This window comes from Esox lucius, chromosome 7, assembly GCF_011004845.1.
Source record: "Esox lucius isolate fEsoLuc1 chromosome 7, fEsoLuc1.pri, whole genome shotgun sequence".
In the NCBI taxonomy this organism is placed as follows: domain Eukaryota; kingdom Metazoa; phylum Chordata; class Actinopteri; order Esociformes; family Esocidae; genus Esox; species Esox lucius.
Window position 1 is genome coordinate 28,758,634 of NC_047575.1, and position 25,678 is coordinate 28,784,311.

At 39.9% G+C, this 25,678-nt stretch overlaps 1 protein-coding gene across 2 annotated transcripts in view; it reads left to right on the forward strand.

Moving 5' to 3' along the window:
- Positions 1–25,678, forward strand: part of doc2b (double C2-like domains, beta) — an 88,571-nt gene that overhangs the window by 36,943 nt on the left and 25,950 nt on the right. For both annotated transcript variants that reach the window (XM_020048581.1, XM_020048582.1), the window contains exon 7: positions 17,949–18,120. In XM_020048581.1, the coding sequence (XP_019904140.1) occupies positions 17,949–18,120 (172 nt within the window). The remainder of the gene's footprint in view (positions 1–17,948; positions 18,121–25,678) is intronic.

The following is a 25,678-nucleotide window of genomic DNA, read 5'->3' on the forward strand; positions in this document are numbered from 1 at the left end:
AATGACCATAATATAGCCTGCTCTATTGTAAGAGTCTGTGTATGTTTCTGTTTGAAGACTGATATTTCATATGGCGCAGGCATTTGTTTCTTGTTATTGTGGGTTCAGTGTCCGTCATTATTGGTCTACCATGTAGAAAGCTACCTGAGGGGAATGATTATGCCCTGACATGCTGACCTCCCTGACTCATCGTCCTTATGCTGTTGTTGCAATGGGATTGACGCAAATAGATATGGCAACATCATTTCAAACCTTGATCATTAAGATAAAATCACATGTACCTCTATTTATATGTAGTTTGAAAATCCCTATTGGCAATTTCTGTTTCTGTTTCAATTTCTTTTTTGTCTTATTTCTAGCAAACAGAGGACCAAACTTCATGCTGCCAATTGTAGAGCCAGTATACTACCTTCTACAAATATACAGACATATATACTTCCTTTGATATACAGCAATATGACGCCTCGTCTCCTCTATAGTAACCAACTAATATGTTTGGTATACTGTTTGCTAAATTACTATACTGGTATTTGCTAAATTACTATAAAATGTTGAGAGGCATAAATATACTATGTTATTATTTACTTGTATGTCTACACACAGCTAAAAGTAAGACTGTGCATTACAATGACCTTTAAATATTTGAGTGGAACAGTGAGCACTCTGATAATGACATTGAGACGTGCAGCTGGACTGCATCTCATTGCTAGCACATGTTGCTATTTGATGCTTGCGTGGTAGTATAATGGCCACAGTGACACTGCCCGGATGCTTTGACAATCTACAAGCCTCATTTCGTCTGCCAGTATCTCCCCTGTGATGTTTTTATTAATGGAGAAGAATGGAGACTAGGCCAACTTTGACCAGATATGACTAATTGGACTGATACTATCACAACATCCTGTGCTACCAGAGGCTAAGGCCACAGGCTAGTGATCAGTAGTGTCTGGTCTTACTCTGGGGGTTAGCTCATTTACTTGAATCATAATATATATGCTTCTTAAATCTAGTTCATGATGTTCTTGTAATAGATGATTTGTTTGAGTGAAAATACAGTGGATTTGTGGTTTGTTTTTGTGAAACTGGCCTAATGGATTGTTCAGTATTTTCGGATAAATACACAAACCAAAAGAAATGTAGCATCTTATGTGAATTTCCTTCAAAATACGTTATGTAGATATTAACAGTAATTTTCCTTCTCTAACAGCTTGTTTTAGTTGCCTTATCAGATGGTTTTGAACATGGAGTAATATGTACCAATATTGATTTTCTATGCAGATACAATGACTGCCATAGGAAGAGCAAGCTTGCTGGATGGTTGATGAAACTAGTCAGTTACTGACTGTCTGTGGTGTGAGCCCTATCGTTATCTCAGGGCTGCAAAGTCTACAGATATGACCTGGGGATCCTGGCTTGTGTGTTTACCTCCATTTGGACATGTTAACCCCTTTGCCGGTCAGGGCTAACAAAGTACCTATTATCTGATCAACCCATGCCCTCATTCCCAGGCAACTATGGTTTTTAATCACACCTGTTCAGTGCCAATCCATGTGGAACATTTATATCTCCCCTTCCCGGACCAAATGGCCCTAGCACCTGGATGAATGTATAAAATCATATCTTTTTAGGGTCCTTCGCTTGTTGTGGTCCTTTCAATAAAGTAACAAAATATAGTTTATTAATATAGTGACATTTTTTCAGACTTTGCATGTACACCCACCGACAATATAAAACACTTTCTATGTACAAACATAAGAATGCACCATACTATATGGTTTTCATCTTACTAGCTCCTGACCCACACTTAATTTTCTATGGTTTAAAAGAGACGTGACTGTGTGTGGATATTCCTACATTTTGATTCTCCATATTGTGTCAGTACTAGATGGCTAACTTGGGTATCCCGAGGGGGGAGTTGTGTTCCTCTTTGTTAACATGAACCATTCCGCTGCTTAAAAGAACAGATTATTTTATCTACCAAGATAGTGTATATATTGTGTACATTGTGTGCTGCCTATATACCACCACAAGCCAAAAGGGGCACTAGGTTTGTACTCAATGAATTGTTCAAAGCTTAAACAGCCAAATGCACATACAAATTCAGATTTTTTTGATGAGCCAGCTCTTCTGTTTTCATTGACCTAAAGGAGTTGGTTGATTTGGCTCTTTGTTTAAAATGCTTAAAAATAATTCCTAAACAATTACAAATGTTAGTGTGAAATGCATATTAAAAGAAGTTACATAGTACCTGTCCAAATATTTAGGTTGCCAGCTATTTATGCCGGACCGCATAAGTGGAGCCGGCCTAGAAGAGCGAATGTCTCTAACTTACTGAGGGAGTGAGTGAGTGACTGCACCTTGTTAAATAGCATAGTGATTACAGGCGCGGGCTATGGAATTACAAGTCCTGCGTTCAACTCCTGTCACAGAAAAAACACATTATGCCATAGGATTTGTTTTTGGACAGACAAAAGCTTTGTTAGCTACAATCTTAATTAGCTATGTAATAGGAAGCCTAAAATAAAACAGTTCTGGTGGATGTTAGTAATTTGTTCAGGATAGACAAACACTTTTCTCTCGTCTTTTCACTTGACAAAAATGTCAGTTATCGCCACCTATATTGATACAGTAGTTATTGTATCAGTGTCATTCACGGATGGTTATTAAGCTGTTAAAACGGCCAGTGGCAAAAGCCATACAGTTCATAGATGCTATTTGTGGTGGAGGTAAACTTAAGAAACATTACTCAGTTTAACACAATGGTTAATGGTGTCCAGCGAAATATTACTGGCTAATAAGCTTTTAAAACGTCCAATAGCAAAAGTCATACAGTTCATAGATGCTATTTGTGGTGGAGGTAAACTTAAGAAACATTACTCAGTTTAACACAATGGTTAATGGTGTCCAGCGAAATATTACTGGCTAATAAGCTTTTAAAACGTCCAATAGCAAAAGTCATACAGTTCATAGATGCTATTTGTGGTAGTGCCAAACTTAATAAGAAACTTTAATAAGTTTAGCACAACGGTGAATGGTGTCTAACAAAATATTAAAACTTGGCATGATGTTAGTGCGTGACAAGATTATATAATGTCAAGAGGCTATACCGACAACCAGCAAATGTACAGCTCTGTGGTGTAGTGCCTTTCATGTGGGCGACCTGGGTTCAAATCTCAAGAGGGCATCAACGATCAACCCTTTCTATTGCGGGTCGGCTGAACTAGGCTTGTATCTTAGGAAGATGTGAGTTTCTCATTGACGCAAACCACTCAAACAAGTTAAACGCATGCTTTAAGATTAACAACACTGAAACATGCATGAGAGCTACTGGGGTTTTGAAAGTGTGCGTGATCTCACTGTTTGCAGCTGTTGTGAGACTTTTAAACAACTTAACATTTCACATTGCTGCTTGACCAACTTTTTTCATGGACATCTTCAACCTCTCCCTCACCCTGTCTGTAACAAAGAATTGCATTAAACAGACCACCATAGTGCTTGTGCACAAGAACACCAAGGCAACCTGCCTAAATGACTATTGTCTATTTGCCCTCGCATCTGTAGCCATGAAGGGCTTTGAAAGCTGGTCCTGGCTTACATCAACACCATCCCGGACACTCTGGATTCACTCCAGTTTGTGTAGCTACCCGACAGATCAGCAGAAAAAGATCTCTCTAGCAATTCACACTGCCCCGGTGCAGTACCTTTGTAAGAATGCTGTTTTTTTTTATTCAACACCATACTGTCCCCCTAGCTCATTACTAAGCTCAGGTGTTGTTGTCTACACCTCCTCCTGGAACCCATATTTAGATTGGTACGGTAAGCTACAACCTATCCACAATCCTAACCTGAATATTGAGGCATCTCATGGGTGCATGCTTTATCCCCGACTATACTTTCAGTTAACCCAGGATGGGGTGGCAGAGCATCATCAGGAAAGATACCCAGCATTTGGTGATGTCTATAGATTCCAGACTTCAGGCAGTCATTAAAAGAATTTGCAACTAAAATACAGAATATCATAACTTTAATTTTTCCAATTACTTTTAGACTCTATAAAAAGGTCTGTAATTCATACACGGTTCACAGTTTATGGATGTAAATACCATCAAACTAAAGCTAACAGTCTGTATTTTAACCTCAAACACTTTCATTTCCAATCCAATGTACCAAAACAATGCAACTTGTTTCACTGTTCAAAGTACTTATGTACTGCATTTTACATTAATACCTACATATACAGAGGGGAGAACAAGTATTTGATACCCTGCCGATTCTGCAGATTTTCCCACTTACAAAGCATGTAGAAGTCTGTAATTTTTATCATAGGTACTCTTCAACTGTGAGTGATGGAATCTAAAACAAAAATCCCGAAAATCACATTGTATGACTGTGTTTCGGGTCGTTGTTATGATGGAAGACCCAGCCACGACCCATCTTCAATGCTCTTACTGAGGGAAGGAGCTTGTTGGCCAAGATCTCGTGATACATGGCCCCATCCATCCTCCCCTCAATACGGTGCAGTCGTTCTGTCCCCATTGCAGAAAAGCATCCCCAAAGAATGATGTTTCCACCTACATGCTTCACAGTTGGGATGGTGTTCTTGGGGTTGTACTCATCCTTCTTCCTCCAAACACAGCGAGTGGAGTTTGGAACAAAAAGCTCTATTTTTGTCTCATCAGACCACATGACCTTCTCCCATTCCTCCTCTGGATCACCCAGAGGGTCATTGGCAAACTTCAGACGGGCCTGGAGATGCGCTGGCTTGAGCAGGGGACCTTGCGTGCGCTGCAGGATTTTAATCCATGACGGCGTAGTGTGTTACTAATGGTTTTCTTTGAGACTGTGGTCCCAGCTCTCTTCAGGTCATTGACCAGGTCCTGCCGTGTAGTTCTGGGCTGATCCCTCACCTTCCTCATGATCATTGATGCCCCACGAGGTGAGATCTTGCATGGAGCCCCAGACCTGTTCTTCTCACCAAACTGCTTGCCTATTGTCCTGTAGGCCATCCCAGCCTTGTGCAGGTCTACAATTTTATCCCTGATGTCCTTACACAGCTCTCTGGTCTTGGCCATTGTGGAAAGGTTGGAGTCAGTTTGATTATGTGTGTGGACAGGTGTCTTTTATACAGGTAACAAGTTCAAACAGGTGCAGTTAATATAGGTAATAAGTGGAGAACAGGAGGGCTTCTTAAAGAAATCTAACAGGTCTGAGTGGCGGAATTCTTACTGGTTGGAAGGTGATCAAATACTTATGTCATGCAATAACATGCAAATTAATATTTAAAAAAAATACAATGTGATTTTCTGTATTTTTTTTAGATTCCGTCTCTCACAGTTGAAGTGTACCTATGAAAAAAAATTACAGACTTTTACATGCTTTGTAAGTAGGAAAACCTGCAAAATTGTCAGTGTATCAAATACTTCCCACTGTAAATGCATGTACATGTTTGCATGATGGATAGATACATTTACTTTTGTTTCCTACAACAGTCTGCTCAAAATGTTCCCTTACCAGGATTTGCTGTTAATATTAACATAATAATTTTGACAGCACTAGTTTATACATATCATCTTTGCTTTCAATAACTTCAGCTGGTGGCAATAAAAAAAAAAACTTTGAAGGAAACATGAAATACCATTATAAAAGATGTATACTACATTAGATAACTCCACATTTTGGCTCAACCTGTACACAGTGGTTTGGTAATGTTAACGTCAGGCAGAGGAAATCCATTTGGTTATCCTAATCTTCAGGAAAGCTTTGGTGCTCATCGGAAACAAACAACTCAGATTTACTGATTAACTAAAAACAATATGATGGATAACTGGACACTGGAAGCCAAGCTGTTTCTCAGAAAGCATGTAAGCAGTCCAAGAGATTTATGAAATCATGGAGAGCTGCAACACTAATGCAAATTCACTGGCCATGTGAGTAAATGATAGAGATCAGGAGTAGGTGATGTGTTGAAGATTACATCTAAATAGTGAGTATTTAACAGAATTTAACTGCTCTGAACTGTCTACAGGGGAAATTGGGCAGGAAAGTAAGCTCACTGCATATAAAATGAACAGAGGTTTGATTTATCATGTGGTGGGATTAGAGCAAAAAAACTGTTGAATTATGATTTTAAAGTAAGAATCCATCACTGTCATACCAAATGTACAGTCCTGGATTGCTAATTTCAAACTGTCTTCATAGAGTTGTCACATCAAAATAAAAATCTTTAATTTCTGGCTTAAATAACTCCATTGTCTAAGACCCCACCATCTAACAAATGGAAAACGCCATGACAGGTTCAGATATTCATATTGTTCTCTTTGACATATCCATTGTCAATGTGAGTATCTTGTCATTTGTATTGTAGCAAAGCAGAATATTTTTGACGTACATACTCAATTTGCATTGGATAGGATGTATGCCAAAAAGGAAAGAAGTGGATTGGAAGTCATCTTTTCACAAGCCGAGTTCCTCCTTAACCTGGGCCCCAGTCCAGTGGTCTGTCACTTTCTCTGCGTTAATACTGGAGGATTAGACCCCGAACCTCTCCGAGCCTGACCCCACATCATTGTAACATTGTGGATCCGGATGGCACTAATAGTGTTCTGGCTCGCTGCTCTACTCCAAGCACCCCAAGCAGACAGATTCCTGATCCAGTTGCCGGTCAGAATGGCCATGCCACACGGACAGAACTCATTTCACGAACCACTGCCTCTGCGCCTGAACATTACCTAGGTTATCATAGCCACTAATTAAAATGCCCTAAAGAAAATTTTGTTTGCCATAAATTCCATTTCAAATGGCATGTCCCAAATCTGTCGCACAGTATCAATGAATTCAATGTTTGCCAAGTGAATATATGGCACCACTGAAGCACAGTGGCAATTGGCAGCAGAATATGGTTTGGAGTTACCTGCATGAACATTAGCTGATGGTAACTGACCATCCATATGAACTAACCTTGTTTTGTTCTTCGGTATTCACTGGCAGTTATTTTCAAATATGTAGTTGAAATATTTTCAAATATTTTCAAATATGTATGCATCACATCCGACTCCAACTCGCGTTTTCATTTTGAGTCTCAGAGTCATCCACTGCTGGTCCTCGACGTCAGGGGAGATGCCTAGAGTGCCAGGGTTGGGTAGGTTACTTTTAATCTGTTACAGTTACAATTAACCTGTCCACATTTTTAATCAGTAACGTAACATTTAGATTACTCAAAATCAGTAATATAATCAGATTACTTTGATTACAATTAGATTGCTTTCATATTAAGAGGCATTAGAAAACAAATAGCAATAGCCTATAACCACTTGAACAACCTTTGCGGGATCAGTCAATGTTAGAGTTTACATAGCTAGGATGTTAACCAATGGGTTTTGTACAGTGCCTTTGGAAAGGGTTTTTAAACCATTGCTTTCTACTTCAATATGATTGGGCTACATCTCTACATTATACGCTAAAGTTCTGTTAGATATTCAGTGGTTCCAATTAATCCAATAACCCTTGATCTTCCAGAATCTGGATGTTTATCTGAATATAACCCAAAATCGAAGGATGTGTTAACCTTTTCTGTTATTTGTTTTTTTCATGTTTCTAAATGCTTCAAAACATTGTTGAAAAATAAATGGCAATTTCTCAAAAAATTTATTGACATTGTTGAATATAAAATTCAAGATATCTGTGGCTTTTTGTGTGTACATAAATACAGTAGTCTCCAAAACCACCAACATTGCAGAATCCCCAGGCAAGCAAACACACGTTTGCAAACGTGAAAACCCGCACACAAATACGTTTTACCCGCACAAACGTAACATGATTATTAGGGACACCAGCAATTGATTTTAAAATTATAGAAATAAACTGATTATAGACCTGCACTCTTAGTTTAAAGTCAATCTTGTCAGCAGCCATTGATAACCAATGGATGCAATATTCTGAGATGCAAAAAGAAACACATGGCCTATCTCAATCAATCAAATGTATTTTTCAAAGCCCTTTTTACATCAGCAGATGTCACAAAGTGCTTATACAAAACACCTGGCCTTAAACGCCAAGGAGCAAACAACAGTAGTGTTGTATTTCAGTGGCTAGGAAAAACTACCAAGAATGCCAAAATGTAGGAAGAAACCTGGAGAGGACCCAGGCTCAGAAGGGTGGCCAGTCCTCTTCTGGCTGTGCCGGGGGAACATTAAGAGTACAAATTGTAAAAATTAATAATCTGTGTGGGCTGAGGCTAGAGTCTATTTAAACTTAGTCCAGGTCAGAAGCATGACCTGATGGACAAGGACAGGAACAACACAGGGGAGGGGGAGATGTCAGCACAGTGACAGCTTAAATCGTCAGGCATCGTCTCGATCAATCAAATTTCAAATCAATCAAACTTATTTATAAAGCCCTTTTTACAACAGCAGTTGTCACAAAGTGCCTTACAGAGACACCCGGCCCTAAACCCCAAGGAGCAAACAACAATAGTGTTGAATTTCAGTGGCTAGGAAAAACTCCCTAAGGTCGAATTTTAGGAAGAAACCTAGAGAGGACCCAGGCTCAGAGGGGTGACCAGTCCTCTTCTGGCTGTGCCGGGTGAGTTATTTAGAGTCCAATTGGAATAATAAATACATTTCTCTGGGCCAAATCCAGAGTCTATTTGATTTTAGATTAGGTCAGAAATATGACCAGGTGGACAAGTACAGGGACAGCAACGGGCCCCCCAAACCAGGTAATCCGCAGGTGTGGACCAGGACCTCATCTCCTCCTAAAATTTAAAACTGGAGGAAACTGAGAAAAGTTAGTAGTGCATTCCTCATATCCCCCAGCACAATAATATAGCAGCGTAACCTTGGAACTGAGACGGGGGGGTCCGGTGACACTGTGGCCCTACTCGGGGGAGGCCCCGGACAGGGCCCAACAGGCAGGAAATCAATCCATCTCGATCAACACAACCAGGAGGACTCTAGAGAGGGACACCAACGGGTCCCCCAAGCCAGGTACTTTGCAGATGTGGGCCAGGACCTAATGCCCTCCTAAGTTCAAAACGGGAGGAGACTGGGAAAATTCAGAAAATGCATTCCTCATATCAACAAGGATTTATAGTGGAGAAGGAGAACTGACCCTACTCCCCCAGCACAATAATATAGCAGCGTAAGACCTTGGGACTGAGACGGGGGGACCGGCGACACTGTGGCCCTATCTGGGGGAGGCCCTGGACAGGGCCCAACCTGCAGTGTACGGAGTTGAAGTGGTTGCGTCAAATGCATATCATCTTCCTTCGGGAGACTACTTCCCAACACATCTTTTCTCCTTAAATATCATTATTAATTCCATAGTTTTCCAGCGCAACTCTTCTTGGCTGTGTTGTTCGATGCATTTGACAAATAAACCTTGAAAGTTACAGTGAGCGTCAAGTTGCTTCCATCCTGAAAATGTCAGAGACGGCGGTTCATAAGAACAAGGTCAAGCAACTGACATTGGGGACAACAAAGCTACAGACTGGCAGAGTGCAAAAACGACTGTCCACTGATGACCATGAACTCATTAGAATGTCACTCAACAACTGTAGGATGACATCAAGTGACCTACAAAAAGAATGGCAAACAGCAGCTGGGGTAAAGTGCATAGCGAGGATGGTTATAAACCGGCTCCTAGGGGCATGGCTGAAGTTGTGCAAAGATAGAAAAAAGCCCTTCATCAGTGAGAAGCAAAGAAGAGCCAGGCTGAAGCTGGCAAAAGACCATAAGGATTGGACCATGGAGGAATGGAGTAAGGTCGTCATCTCTGACGAGTCAAATTTTCAGCTTTGCCCAACACCTGGTTGTTTAGACGGAGACCTGCAGAGACATGAAAGCCACAGTGTCTCGCACCCAGTGTGAAATTTGGAGGTGATGATCTGGGGATGCTTCAGCAAGGCTGGAATCGTACAGATCTTTCTTTGTGAAGGACACATTAATCAAGCCAAGGTTATCCTAGAAGAACACCTGCTTCCTTCTGCTCTGACAATATCCCCCAACTCTGAGAATTGTTTTTTCCAGCAGGACAATGCTCCATGCCACACAGCCAGGTCAATCAAGGTGTGGATGGAGGACCATCAGATCAAGACCCTGTCATGGCCAGCCCAATCTCCAGACCTGAACCCCATTGAAAACCTCTAGAATTTGATCAAGATGGATGGTCACAAGCCATCAAACAAAGCCGAGCTACTTGAATTTGTGTGCCGGGAGTGGCATAAATTCACCCAACAGCACTATGACAGACTGGTGGAGAGCATGCCAAGACGCATGAAAGTTGTGATTAAAAATCAGGGTTATTCCACCAAATACAGATTTTTGAACTCTTCCTAAGTTATTACATTAATATTTTGTTGTTGAGTTGAGTTCTGAATACAATGCATCTTTTTTTTTGACCCATAGTTTTCTACGAATAAATACTTTTAATGGCAATATTTTTATTTGAATTTTGGGAGTATTGTTGTCATTAGTTTATAGAATAAAACCAACATTTTCATTTTACTCGAACACATACCTATGAATAGTAAAACCAGAGAAACTGAATTTTGCAGTGGTCTCTTAATCATTTCCAGGGCTGTATATAATGTGAGATCTTTTCTGAGGGGGTACACAGTGTAAACATTTTGAGAACCTCTGGTCTAATATATTAAGCATTTAAAATATGTATTTGTTATAAACTGTTCTAATATTCTTTAATTTTTAGAATTATCAGAAAATATGCATTTACTTTTAAGCTAGATCACGTTGTGAAATTGGGCATCATTGAAACATTTTCCAGTAGACAATACTTTAATAAATTATGGAAAAACTGCCAATTATATCACATATAATGGAAAGAAAAAAAATCTTGTCCCCTCAACATTTCCCAATGCCCCCTCAATCAAAGCAGTCTAGAACCAGGCCTGACCTCACAGGTCTTTTTTGTCTCCAATATGGCACTGGAGAGTAGGCATTCACATTGTGAATCTTGATCGTGAATCCTGGCTAACAACAGGTTAGTAGGATACATATCCGTTTGTACGTATGCACAGGTACAATTACCAGTTGAAAATTGGAATATCTCCTTGCATCCCTCACCCCAATATATTTCCAAAAACCTGTCAAACAAGAAAACCAGTGCCGGCTCCCCTCTGACCCTATTCCCTAACTGCTCCAGTGACCCTGTATTTGTGTGAATCCACCTGCTAACACAGTGCTTGTAGCTTGCTAAACTGTCATCTGAAGTTTTTGCTAGCCTAAGCTAAGCATTAATATCGTTGCCATTCGTGTCTCCGACAAAACATTCTTATTGTGGTATTAACAAACTTCCATGCTCTGTATAAATTACAGATCTTCCCTGATTATTGTGGATAGTAATATCTACCCCCTAGCCTAACTTAACATGCATTGTACTTGGTGCCTTCATCAAGAGCGCAGTCATGGGAGATGATAGAACTATGGGATCAGACCAGCAATCCTATTTAGATTTACACGGACAACAAATATAAACTGCCTGTTATTGTGGTAAATTGATGGTCAACGTTTAACACCCTGGTCACACCCTGGTCTTACGAACTTGGGAAAAATGTGTGTAGTGTTATATCTCCTCATCAAAGTGTACCCATACCATACCATACCATCTTCTTCCGCTTATCCGGGGCCGGGTCGCGGGGGCAGCAGTCTAAGCAGGGATGCCCAGACTTCCCTCTCCCCAGACACTTCCTCCAGCTCTTCCGGGGGGACACCGAGGCGTTCCCAGGCCAGCCGGGAGACATAGTCCCTCCAGCGTGTCCTAGGTCTTCCCCGGGGTCTCCTCCCGGTGGGACGGGACCGGAACACCTTCCCAGGAAGGCGTTCCGGAGGCATCCGAAAAAGATGCCCAAGCCACCTCAGCTGACCCCTCTCGATGTGGAGGAGCAGCGGCTCTACTCTGAGCTCCTCCCGGGTGACCGAGCTTCTCACCCTATCTCTAAGGGATCGCCCGGCCACCCTGCGGAGAAAGCTCATTTCGGCCGCCTGTATCCGGGATCTTGTCCTTTCGGTCATGACCCAAAGCTCATGACCATAGGTGAGAGTAGGAACGTAGATTGACTGGTAAATCGAGAGCTTCGCCTTGCGGCTCAGCTCTTTCTTCACCACGACAGACCGATACATCGACTGCATTACTGCAGAAGCTGCACCGATCCGTCTGTCAATCTCCCGTTCAATCCTTCCCTCACTCGTGAACAAGACCCCTAGATACTTAAACTCCTCCACTTGAGGCAGGCACTCTCCACCAACCTGAAGTGGGCAAGCCACCCTTTTCCGACTGAGGACCATGGCCTCGGATTTGGAGGTACTGATTTTCAGTACCTCCAAAGTGTACCCATTTGAAGTTATTCCCTTCAAGTCGTTGAAGCAAATACGAGTTTAAGTGCGAGTCTCCAGTGGTTGAGAAAGTGAGTCCTGGTCTTATCACTAATAGTCCAGGTCCAAGTCATATCCTGAAAATGGTGACTAGTGTAGCCTTATTTCTTATTTTAGTAAATATTAGGAATTTTTTGTCTGTCTATAACTGACCTGCCAAGCAGTTTTATGATTCTTATTTCGTATGAGCTGTGTATAATGGCATCCAGAGGTTCTCACTGTGTCAGCGTCTGGCTTACCGATCAAAAACACTCTAGTAAAGATCCACAGTACTCTTAGTAGTCTCATGTAGCAATGTTTTTTTGTTGGTGCTGCGGACCACTGTGTCAACCAGGGATCAACATACACATTTCCCTAGTTGACTGTGGGCGTGGGAGGACAAGTGAGAGCATGCAGCAAGCAATGTTTCTTTTTCTGTCTGTGTTGCAAAGTACAGTAGAGGGTGAAAAGGTGACACACAGGTTGAGCATGACCTTTGACCCTTTGTTTTATATCTACCAAAATACTTACAGCGCCTACGAGAAACTATTTATGGACTGATGTCCCCTGACGGGCAGCTTGCGTGACGCATGTCTGATTCACCTATTTTCTGGGGCCAAAAATTGCATAAATTGGTGATTTGGACATTGCAGATGTCGATATCACAATTTCGATTATAATCCGGTTAATTGTGCAGCTCTAAGATAGATATCAATAAATGATACCAAATGAGATGATACATGGAGGTGCATTTACATTAATACAGTAGCACACAAGTTGAGCATGACCTGGGTCCCTTTGGTTTAAACAGTTTTTGTTCAGCTACTGTAGAATGTCTGGTCTAGTGTCCATTGGACTGGCAGAGGGTGAAAACTCATAGTATTGAAATGAGTGACTGATCAATAAGTAACAACTTCTATGTCTCTTTTTCCCTGAATGATGAAATGATTTATGAAACCTCTTTGGTCCTGTGCTGTCTATGCACATGAGGAGTGGTTCTGCATCAGAGGAGATCAGGTTGAGCTATAATTTATTGTGCCTAAAGGGTGTCATTTAATACTTTTCAGTGAATTAAGTGGTTTGAGCGCCAGATCCTAAGTGTCAGACTTCATTCCTTTGCACATGGAACAGGGGTTGTATACTTTATTTTCTGACTTTGACATTTACAAAGGTTTCTGTGATAAGAAGCATAATACTGGAGATTTTTGTTAAAAGCACTTAGTGACTGCTGATGTAAAAAGGGCTTTATGAAATACATTTGATTGATTAGGCAGACACAAGAATTGCTGACAAATACACTATGTTTGCTTACTTTTACTTCTTTGCAATCCATTTAGAGGTGGCCACTTAATATGAATTTCTCCAAGGTCATCATCCATAATTCATACCAATAGTTCTGAGATATTCGCCATCCTGATCCATGCTTGGTATGGATTTTATTATTATTTATTTATTGACTGTTTCTGCATTGTGGGTCATTGGCAGGCATGCAGGTTTCCACTGATATCAGATGAGGTATATAAATTTGAAGTACTACAGGACGGAATGTCTGGAGTGAGTAATGTGATTTATTTGCATAGCACTGGGCCATTCTGTGGCAAACAGGTTGGCTCAGGTATTGTAGGTTGTATGTGTATATGTATGCAGCACATCTGGGCGGAAAAGGTCAAGGACAACAAGGAATAAAGCTGTCAACATAAAGCCTTCAACTAGGAAAAGGTCTTCAGGCATTGCCTCTGTGTTATCTTCAGGTGGTCAGAGACAGTATTCCTGAGGCTGGGGGTGGTTGAACTGAAACTTTAATTGCCCATAGGGTGGTGTTTTGTTCTGGTGCGTGCAGCAAGGGTTTTTGAATGGAGATTTGTTCTCTGAAATATTTTCTTAATATATTTTTATTTTACCTTTATTTTACCAGGTAGACCAACTGAGGTGTCATTTCTAATGATACCTGGCCAAAGGCATATTATTTGTAGGATTACCGTTTGGGTAGATATCAACAAATAGATTTGGATAAAAATGATTGAATCCAATTATTTTGACAAATATTGCAATTAAGATTATGATCTGCCATTTTCAAACATGGGTTTAAACAGCCTAGATAATCTAACTTAAAACCCACAACAAATAGAATCAAAACTTAATATGGTATTAACCTGAATAACATGTTTAACTTAAGTGCTTTAAAAAAATGTTTTATGTATTACAGATTGGAAGGTGCAGCCTGGGTCAAAACATTGAAGTAGCCTATACTAATTTAATGCAATGGTGTTAGTTAGCTAGCTAACTGACTTAACATTACACAACACAACGGCTTTTTGTAATGGTGATCTTATGTGGTGATTGTTTGAAAGTCAAATTTATTTCCCAGACTTTTAATTTAAGGTCCACCGTCAACCAACTTTAATAAAGATGAAGGGCTGAACCACTTCCTGTGATTCAGCAAATTTAGATGTGGTTGCCTTTCAGTTGAATCACTTTTGTCTTCTTCATAAGTGACTATTGTGATGCAATCCCTCCATCAGCGTTGCACCACAATAGTTATGAATCAGCTGCCACCCTCTGAAGAGGCACACCTGCCTCCAATCAAGCCTTGACAGGGGAAGGTTAAAAGGGCGCCAGTACCCTTGACATTATCTCCATGAATCATTGTTTTGTTTTTTGTGAAAAATAATAATTTAAAGAAATGGTTTATCCAACAAAAAAAAATCCACAAATTCATCTGATATTCAGAACGCAAATTTCAAATAAAAATGTACAATACATGTCAGATTAAAAGCTACAGGTTTCGGCAAAAGACGGCCCGAAGGACAAAACTTGCCCAACCGCAAGTTATGCTGGTGCTGAAATAGATCTCAGTCATGACAGCAACATTTACTCACAAAAAACACTTCCTCTGTAGTGATTTTGCCTACAAAATAAAAGCGCAAGATTATTTTTTTGCAACAACGCTTTGAATTTAGAGTTTCACTTTGTAAAGTTCGGAAGTGCATTCAATTGTGGCTTGCTTGACACACCTCTGAAATAGAGGTCAGGAAATGTGTGGTACGAAAAAACTAACAGTATAATGGCAGTCTGTGTTGCAAGTTGGTGAATGAAGACACTTGCTGGGTTAGGCCTACGTGTCAGTAGTACTGTATTAATGAATCCAGCCAGACAACGTCACACAACTGTGGCTTTTTGTTTCTGATTGTTCTACGGGATTTAACCACAAAGTAACCGCAGCTGTCTAAGCAGTTACAGAAGAAACTGTAACAGTCTGTAACAGGCAATTCTATTTTTCATCAATTAATTTTTTTAATTATCTTTTGACTATGTTCTGGCCCACCATGTAGTGGCTTAAAAAAACTTGCCGACCCCTGATTTAGGCGACCTGGGCAGAAGATATATAGAGTACTTAGAGATTACTTTGCGCTGAACCTCTGCTCTACCACTGTGACTGTGAGAAGATACAGGAAGATAGTAAGAAGTGCTGAAGTTGCCAAAGCAATGACTGCCCACACCCATATCAACGCCACAGTGAGGCCACCTAGAACAAAGCTGGCTCAACATCCCCAGTGCTTTGGTCATTGTTTTTGATTCCCTCCATTTCTACTGTGTTTGTTAATAAATGCCCTTCAGAGCCCAAACCAATTATCCAGTGTCAGTTCTGTGTATCTCCCTGTTACACTATAGGTCATGGAAAAACTATTTGGTTTTCAAAGCAGAACTTTTTACTTGAATTGTACAGCCATTCAGAACAGTGCACCCTCACAGATGTTCCTGCTGGGCCCTGGTAGCCCTTCTCTTGAGCAGTAATTCCATAGATACCTTCTGTAACCAGGCACTATACCTCATTATTACTGTAAAAATACCAGAAAATTAAACCAACTTCTGTTGCTCTTGCAAGTCCATTGCTCACCAAATGACTGCAGAGTGTATTCTTCCAGTTTAAAAGAAAAAAAAACATAATTTTTGGCATGCCAAGCTCCTTTTTGCTAATGTTCAGGGGTTAAGTGGCAGCTGTCATCTATTGCCATGGTTGCAATGCACAAAGCAATGAAGGAGATTGAAAGTGCCTACTATGTATCTGTTACCATGCCAGGAGACAGTCAGTGCTTCACCAGACAGCACTGTTAGACTAATCGAAGACATGGATATTAATGGAAAATAATTGTCTACTCAAACAATTCTTGAATTGCTTGCTAACATGTTTTATGCTTAAAATGCTAATTGCTAAATCAATGTTGGTCTAATAAGGGATTTCACTCTAATCCCCTCTGCTTACATTTGAGTCAATGCTGGGATATTATCTTTAAGTGACTCCCATATGAGGAATTTGATGGCAAGTCTGACAAAAACTAAGGATAAATGTTTTGGATGAAGTTGTGCAAAGTAAATTACATTTTATCAAGGTGATTGTTTTGACTGCTAAGGGTGCTTCCAAAAACAAATAATATTGGAGTTATTATACAGTAATGAATAATACTGGAGTTAGTATGCAGTGATGAATTATAGTGGAGTTATTATACTGTAATGAATAATACTGGAGTTAGTATGCAGTGATGAATTATAGTGGAGTTATTATACAGTGAGGAATAATACTGAGAGTAATAATGCAGTGATCAATAATACTGGTGTTATTATACAGTGATGAATACCGTGAGGGGGAAAAAGTATTAGATCCCCCGCTGATTTTGTACGTTTGCCCACTGACAAAGAAATTATCTGTCTATAATTTTAATGGTAGGTTTATTTGAACAGTGAGAGACAGAATAACAACAACAAAATCCAGAAAAATGCATGTCAAAAATTTTATAAATTGGTTTGCATTTTAATGAGTGAAATAAGTATTCGACCCCTCTGCAAAACATGACTTAGTACTTTGTGGCAAAACCCTTGTTGGCAATCACAGACGTTTCTTGTGGTTGGCCACCAGGTTTGCTCAGGAGGGATTTTGTTCCACTCCTCTTTGCAGATCTTCTTGAAGTCATTAAGGTTTAGGCCGCTCCTTAATGTGCTTCTTCTTGAGACACTCTTTTGTTGCTTTGGCTGTGTATTTTGGGTAATTGTCATGCTGGAATACCCATCCACGACACATTTTCAATGCCCTGGCTGAGGGAAGGAGGTTCTCACCAAAGAGTTGATGGTACATGGCCCCGTCCATCGTCCCTTTGATGCGGTGAATTTGTGCTGTCCCCTTAGCAGAAAAACACCCCCAAAGCATGATGTTTCCACCTCCATGTTTGACGGTGAGGATGGTGTTCTTGGGGTCTTAGGCAGCATTCCTCCTCCTCCAAACATGGCGAGTTGAGTTGATGCCAAAGAGCACATTTTTGGTCTTATCTGACCACAAAACTTTCACCCAGTTCTCCTCTGAATCATTCAGATGTTCATTGGCAAACTTCAGACAGGCCTGTACATGTGCTTTCTTGAGCAGGGGGTCCTTGCATGCGCTGCAGGATTTTGATTAAACTCCTGTGTCATTTTCAGAATTGCTATTTGTATTTTCATGTGACTTATTCTTAAGTGCAATACCATGTAAGGGCCCATGTAAGAACACATTTGTCATAAAAACTGATGACAATGATTATTTATATTGTCCAGGTTTGGAAGCGCTCTGGAGCATGGTTCTATAAGGCTCTGCCCAAGTATGTGCGCCCAGGGAAGGAGGGGCCGAGTTGGGCTGCAGTTGGACTGCGAGGGACCCAAAAAGAAGGGCAGAAGATGTCTAGGAGTCCTACTGTCAGCCGTACCTATGCATGGGCGAACAGCAAAGGTCAGTCACTCCCCATGTCTACTGTAATGAAGCAATGTTCCATGCTTATGTGGAATAGTTCCAAATGTATGGGTGACTTCTTGTGGTTTCTTTTAATACATGCACTGAAATGTGAAAATTAGTAACACATCCAAAGATGGATGTGTTACTAACCCCTTTACTGACCCCCCTTTACTGACCCCCCCACCCATCATTTTTGATGGACCGCGGAAGTGGAGCTGGCCAAGAAGAGCAAATGTCTCTGAGTGAGTGACTGACTGATTAATTACCTCTTGTTAAATAGCATAGTGGTTAGAGATGCGGACTGTCATGCAGGGAACCTGTGTTCAAGCCTCACCGCAGTCCAAACAAATTATGCATTAGGATTTGTTCAGGATAGACAAAAAACGTTGCTCGATACAACCTTCAGTAGCTACGTTATAGTAAGCCTAAAATAAAATTGTTTACGGTTATATTACGACTACTTCTTGTGGATTTTTGAAGTACACATACATGCATGCTTTTTGGGCTAATATAGGTTAGATCACAACCCCTTGGGCAGTAAAAGAGGAGGGGTTTCCACAATTCTCTCGTTTCTCTCTTTTCACTTGATGAAAAAGTTATCGTCACCTATAATGATAGTTATTGTATCAATGTTATTCACGAATGAATGAAAAATGTATGTTGTTGTGCCATGAAATATATTATCTCTGACAGTGTAAAGTTCATCTTCAGTCTTGCTAGTAATTGTTCAAGACTATTCCAAGTAATAAGTTAGTAAATACTATTAATACTATTACTGGCTAATACGCTGTTAAAATGGCCAGTGGCAAAAGCCTTACAATTCATAGATGCAATTTGTCGTGGTTGAAATCACGTGAGGGCAACAACATTCATCCCTTCTAATCGCGGGCCAGCGGAACTTGCCTGGTGCCTTTTCTTGTTTTTTAAGGTAAAAGATTTGTGTTAGTCAAGGAAGACTGTCAATCAGTCAGTGACCATTTTCGTCAAAAGGCTATCATTCAATTTCCTGCTAAAAGAATTGGGTACAATCAGAAGAACATTTTTCTCATTATCCACCCATTAAATTTGTCCCACAGGTATTATAGTTCATAATGGTCATCATAAAGTACTCTTTAGACCTTTATCCGGTCATGTTGAGTTGAATTCAACCATCATTTCACAAATTTTCACGCTACTTTTACACAGTCTATTGGAGAAACTTTAGGCTTGATTTCGACTGTAAACATAGCAATAAAAAGAGATCATTACTGATTCCCAGACTGTTATGAAAATGTTATTTGGTTAAGAATGATGTTTCTAATGTGGAAATTTTTTGTTGTCTCTCATAAAGAATCAATATCTGTTTGTATTATGTGTAAGGAAGTCAGGACTTAATTCAAAGAAGTTTTAATCCTTTTATTTTTACTTTAGAATTTCTTTTTCTTTCTTTCTATTTCCAACTCTAGTTGAAGACAAAAACTCTTATTAAGAAGGAAGGTTTAGAAATTGTTTATTTCATTTCTCCTAACGATACAATCAAAAGTGAATCCAGATTGTCACATACACCTTGTTTCTTCCAGCTGGCATTTGCTGCAATTTCTTTCTGTAAAATTGACAAATCTGATCACATAACAATGATAGTGACAGTCTGTATAGGTCTATGGCAGTAGCTATGTATAATCAACTTTGAATGCGCCTAACAATAATTTGCTATATCTGTTGATACAAATGTCACAGTGGATACGTATATAACCGACAGAGTCAGTAGCTGTCTTGTTCACTGAAAGTCATCGCCTCAGAATGTGGTTTCCCTTTCTAAAGGCCCAATCTATGTTCTCTAGAGTGGTTCGCAGGGCCTCACACACCTTATCTGTCATGCTGAATGGCTAGCTGGGGCCTTGGAGAACCATTATGCCACATATTTGCTATGTCTCCACATGGGGAATAAACAACCTTTATTGCATGATCACAGATGAGATTTCTATCTGGCTCTGCATTTGACTCAAAAGATATTTGAGCATTATCCCCTTTTCATCTTCTTTCACAAAGACACAATATTGTAGTCATTGAATCTCGAGAATAAGGCAACTAAGATGCGGGAGGAAGAGTTTGCTTCTACTACTGTGGTTTGTAAGAATGATTTGCCATTTTAGATTGAGATTTTGTCATTCTGTAAGACAAAAGATTTAATGTGTTCATGTAGCCGGGGGTTTTAAGCAGCATTTAAATATTTTGGGTCTGTTTTCTGACATTATGTTCTTGTTCCCAAACCAATGTATACATGTATTCTGAATCATATTTTTAACAGCTACTTTAAAGAGGAAGAAAATATGGTGTAAATAGTTTTTGGGATACCATTGTGCTATTGTTAGAAACGTGCTGTTAATAAAGATCAAAATAATATAGCACTTGAAATAACAAGCAGGTAGTTACAATTCACATAATTACAATCACGTAATTAAAAAGCTAAATCATTTGACAAATAAAATCCATGATTCAATATGTGTGTATGCATGTGTTTGTGTTTGGCAATTTTTTATACTGTACAGTAAGTAGTTCAATTCACATTAACTGTGTGTGTGTGTGTGTGTGTGTGTTCAAGATTGAGCTTTTATATATTGCTACCTGTCAGTGTGTGGCCCTGTGGGAGATTTTCGGGGTATTTGCATGAAGAGTCCCTGGACATCAATAGGTTTCTGTTACCGGCTCTCCTCTCCTGCTCTTTAAACGCTAAACCCTTTATGCAATACACCAAGCCCACTGATATTCTGAGAATGTGTGTATATATATATATTGTACATTCCGTACTGGTCTTTGAAATGACAGGTAAGTTAGATACCCAAACATCACCATTTCAGAGACCCAGCCTTTTGTGTTGATCAAATCATGAACATACACTTGCTCTGTCATACACACACACACACACACACCGCTATTATATTGCAGTGCACATTATATTATATAATTTGTCATGTATTGGCTTGTCACGTCATGTGCTTTCCAATTGGCTTAGATGTTCAGTCATTGCAGTCCTGGCTCAAGCATGGGGGGGATCAGATGTTGCCGACAGCTGTATCTCCGACCCCTGTGAACCTTGGCACAGGTGGAGGGGACACCACAAAAACAATCTGGGCACTATGAGAATCCAGCAGGTGATCTTATTAGAGGTCTTGGGTGCTGCTCCGCGGCAGTAGAAAGCACAAAGGAACTGCTAAGGGAAGATGTGTTGTAATGGAAGGTTGACACTAATTGTGTGAATTAAATCATTTCTACAAAACTCATTATAATCTGTAAGCGTGGGTTTTCTAAACGATGTGTGTTGTAAAGATGTTAAAATTGTAGTACGTTGCTCACTAAACTGGGTTTACTAAATTACTTTCAACTGTATAACAAAAAAAACAGTTTTAGAACCCCCATTTCCAGAAGCGTTGGGATGCTGTAAAAATTTGTAAAATGTTTAAATTTAAAGAAAAACAGAATACAATGTTCTACAAATCATTTAAATAATTTATTCAGTGGACAATAGTACAAAGCCAACACATCAGATGTCGAAAATTGAGAAATGTTATTGTTTCTTAAAAAATAAATGCCCAATTTTTATTTGATGCCAGCAACACATTTAAAGAAAACTGGGACATAGGCAACGAAAGACTGGAAAAGTTGTATAATGCAAAAAAAAGATAGGGAGGGGTTCACCACTCTGTGGAATACTACTCGGGCAAATAGCGCAACAATTTAAGAATAATGTTTCTCAATGTAAAATTGCTAAGAGTTTGGGGGTCTCATCATCTGATGTACATAATAATTAAAAGATTCAGAGAATCTTCGGTAATCTCTGTATGCAAGATATAAGGCTGAAAACCAATATTGGATGGCCATGATCTTCGGGCCCTGAGGGAGCACTGCATTAAAAACAGACATGATTCTATAGTGGCTATCTCAAACCATTGTCTGTGAACACAGTACGTCTCTGCATCCACAAATGCAAGTTAAAACTCTACCATGCAAAGAAGAAACCAAATATAAACAAGATCCAGAAACGCTGCCAGCTTCTCTAGGCCAGAGCTAATTTAAGATGGACTGAGGCGAAGTGGAAAACTGTCCTGTGGTCTGCGAAATCAAAATTGTTTTTGGGAATCATGTACGTCCTTTAGACTAAAGAGGAGAGGGACCATCTGGCTACTTATCAGTGCACAGTTCAAAAGCCAGCATCCGTGATTGTATGGGGGTGCATTAGTGCACATGGCCTGAGTGATTTACACAACTGCGAAGGCACCATTAATTCTGAACAATATATACAGGTTTTGGAGCAACACATGCTGCCATCCAGACAATGTTTTTTTCAGGGAAGGCCTTGTTTATTTCAGCAAGACAATGCCAAAGCTAATTCTGCACGTATTATAACAGCATGGCTCCATAGTAAAAGAGTCCTGGACTGCAGGCAGGCCAGTTTTGCACCCGACCTGTCACCATTGAAAACATTTGGTGCATTATGAAACAACAAGTACGACAAAGGAGGCCCTGGACTGTTGAGCAGCTATATCAAGAATGGGAAAACATTTCACTTTCAATACTATAGAAATTGGTCTCCTCAGTTCCCAGATGCTTCCAGAGTATTGTTAAAAGAAGATGTGATGCAACACCATGGTAAACATACCGGCCTCAACTTTTTTTGAAACGTGGAGTGAGTATCGAATTCAAAATGGCCATGTATTTATCTAAAAGCAATACAATTTCTCAGTTACAATGTTTTCTTTGTACTATTTTTAATTAAATATACATATGCATAATATGCACATCATTGCATTCTGTTTTTAGTTGCCATTTTTGCAGTGTCGCAACTTTTTTGGAAACAGAGTTTCGGGGATAATTTCACGTACAGTAGGTAAACTGTGTATTTTTTACTTGGAACAATTATACATGATTTGGTTTTATTCTTGAGAGATTGAAGGGAAATGTCTTACCCTATCTTACCCAAAGTAGCATATCAATACTCAAAGGTAATTATATGTTTTTGGACAACACATATTTAAGGATATTTGTTAAAGAGTGATTTCCATGCATCTAGATTTCTTGCTTACTTTTCAAGTACATCTTTGACATGTTTCATTAAAATAACTGAAACAAGTGGAACTCAGAACCAATTTCAGCGGGCATGCATCGACATCTATTCCTGCCTCTCTCACTATTCATGAAGGGCTCTCATCAGGGAAGTGTGTGATTGAGCCATGAGGGCCCTGGTCTGTCCACTGCCCTATTTACAGATTTGGAGGGTGATTTGGGGGTGTTAAACAGGAAGAGACTCTGGGCCCTAAAAATAAGAAGATGATTGACTATATATCAACTGGCTGTGCTCATTGTAATATCAACCAGTGTCTAAGACTTTTCCAATTGTGTGGATTCTGTGTTTGAAAGACCAGTTTAATTTCAATGCAATATTTTGTGCGTGGATTGGGCAACAGCCATTTAACAGTTTTGGAACCATTTTCATTTACAGGGTTATGTAAATTTACAAACATTTTTGTAAATGAAAACTATCTAAAATAGCATTATTGCTCATTATTCATAACAATAATGACCTGTGGTTTCAAACTGGCCGTAGGAAAAAACAGTGCCTTCTGGTTAGTCCTGTTCCCTATAGAGTGCTTTTAATTAGAATAAGAAAAAGGTGCAATTTAAGATGCAATATTATTTCCTAGGGTAACATTTTGGTTTTCTTCAACTATCTATTAGCTCTTTGGCCTCTGTTGTGACTGGCCCGAAATTGATTAGAATTAATGTTCCCGGGTTAATCAGAAATAATAATTAGAGTTCTGAAATGGTGTATTGGGTAGCGTCAACAGTGTAATGATGATACTAACCTGCTTTTGAAAGGTTCACTGAAGTCCATGGTTGGAAACCTAGAGGTCCAAGGAATTCATTTTCTATTCCATTTTGCTAGGGCTGCCACAACTATTGTTTGAAAATCGATATCTTTGGTAATAAAATAGTTAACAAGGAATTTTGTTATCAATTAGTTGGATCTACTTGAGACAGAGCTAAAAGAAAATACAGATGTTGAAAGTGTGAAGTGGCTGCGGCGTCTGAATTTCACAGAGCTTCTTATCCATCTTGTTGAGTTCTGCATTAATGTGACGGTTGCTGTAGCCTCACTAAAACTGGTGGGCTAATTGTACGTGTGCAGTTTTTGTTTACAGTGAATCAACGCATTCTAGCTAACAAAAAAAGAGTATTTAATGCATTGTTGACGTTAGGTTCCATACGTCTAAAATATAAATGATAAATTCTGCATGAGTTTTGTTTTACTGTTGTTTCAACATTTTACCGTAACACTATACACTCACCTAAAGGATTATTAGGAACACCATACTAATACTGTGTTTGACCCCCTTTCGCCTTCAGAACTGCCTTAATTCTAAATGGCATTGATTCAACAAGGTGCTGAAAGCATTCTTTAGAAATGTTGGCCCATATTGATAGGATAGCATCTTGCAGTTGATGGAGATTTGTGGGATGCACATCCAGGGCACGAAGCTCCTGTTCCACCACATCCCAAAGATGCTCTATTGGGTTGAGATCTGGTGACTGTGGGGGCCATTTCAGTACAGTGAACTCATTGTCATGTTCAAGAAACCAATTTGAAATAATTCGAGCTTCGTGACATGGTGCATTATCCTGCTGGAAGTAGCCATCAGAGGATGGGTACATGGTGGTCATAAAGGGATGGACATGGTCAGAAACAATGCTCAGGTAGGCCGTGGCATTTAAACAATGCCCAATTGGCACTAAGGGGCCTAAAGTGTGCCAAGAAAACACACCATTACACCACCACCACCATCCTGCACAGTGGTAACAAGGCATGATGGATCCATGTTCTCATTCTGTTTACGCCAAATTCTGACTCTACCATCTGAATTTCTCAACAGAAATCAAGACTCATCAGACCAGGCAACATTCTTCCAGTCTTCAACTGTCCAATTTTGGTGCGCTCGTGCAATGTGTAGCCTCTTTTTCCTATTTGTAGTGGAGATGAGTGGTACCCGGTGGGGTCTTCTGCTGTTGTAGCCCATCCGCCTCAAGGTTGTGCATGTTGTGGCTTCACAAATGCATTGCTGCATACCTTGGTTGTAACGAGTGGTTATTTCAGTCAAAGTTCCTCTTCTATCAGCTTGAATCAGTCGGCCCATTCTCCTCTGACCTCTAGCATCAACAAGGCATTTTCGCCCACAGGACTGCCGCATACTGGATGTTTTTCCCTTTTCACACCATTCTTTGTAAACCCTAGAAATGGTTGTGTGTTAAAATCCCAGTAACTGAGCAGATTGTGAAATATTCAGACCGGCCCGTCTGGCACCAACAACAGTGCCACGCTCAAAATTGCTTAAATCACCTTTCTTTCCCATTCTGACATTCAGTTTGGAGTTCAGGAGATTGTCTTGACCAGGACCACACCCCTAAATGCATTGAAGCAACTGCCATGTGATTGGTTGATTAGATAATTGCATTAATGAGAAATTGAACAGGTGTTCCTAATAATCCTAAAAGTGAGTGTATATAGACACAACCATCTAGTTGA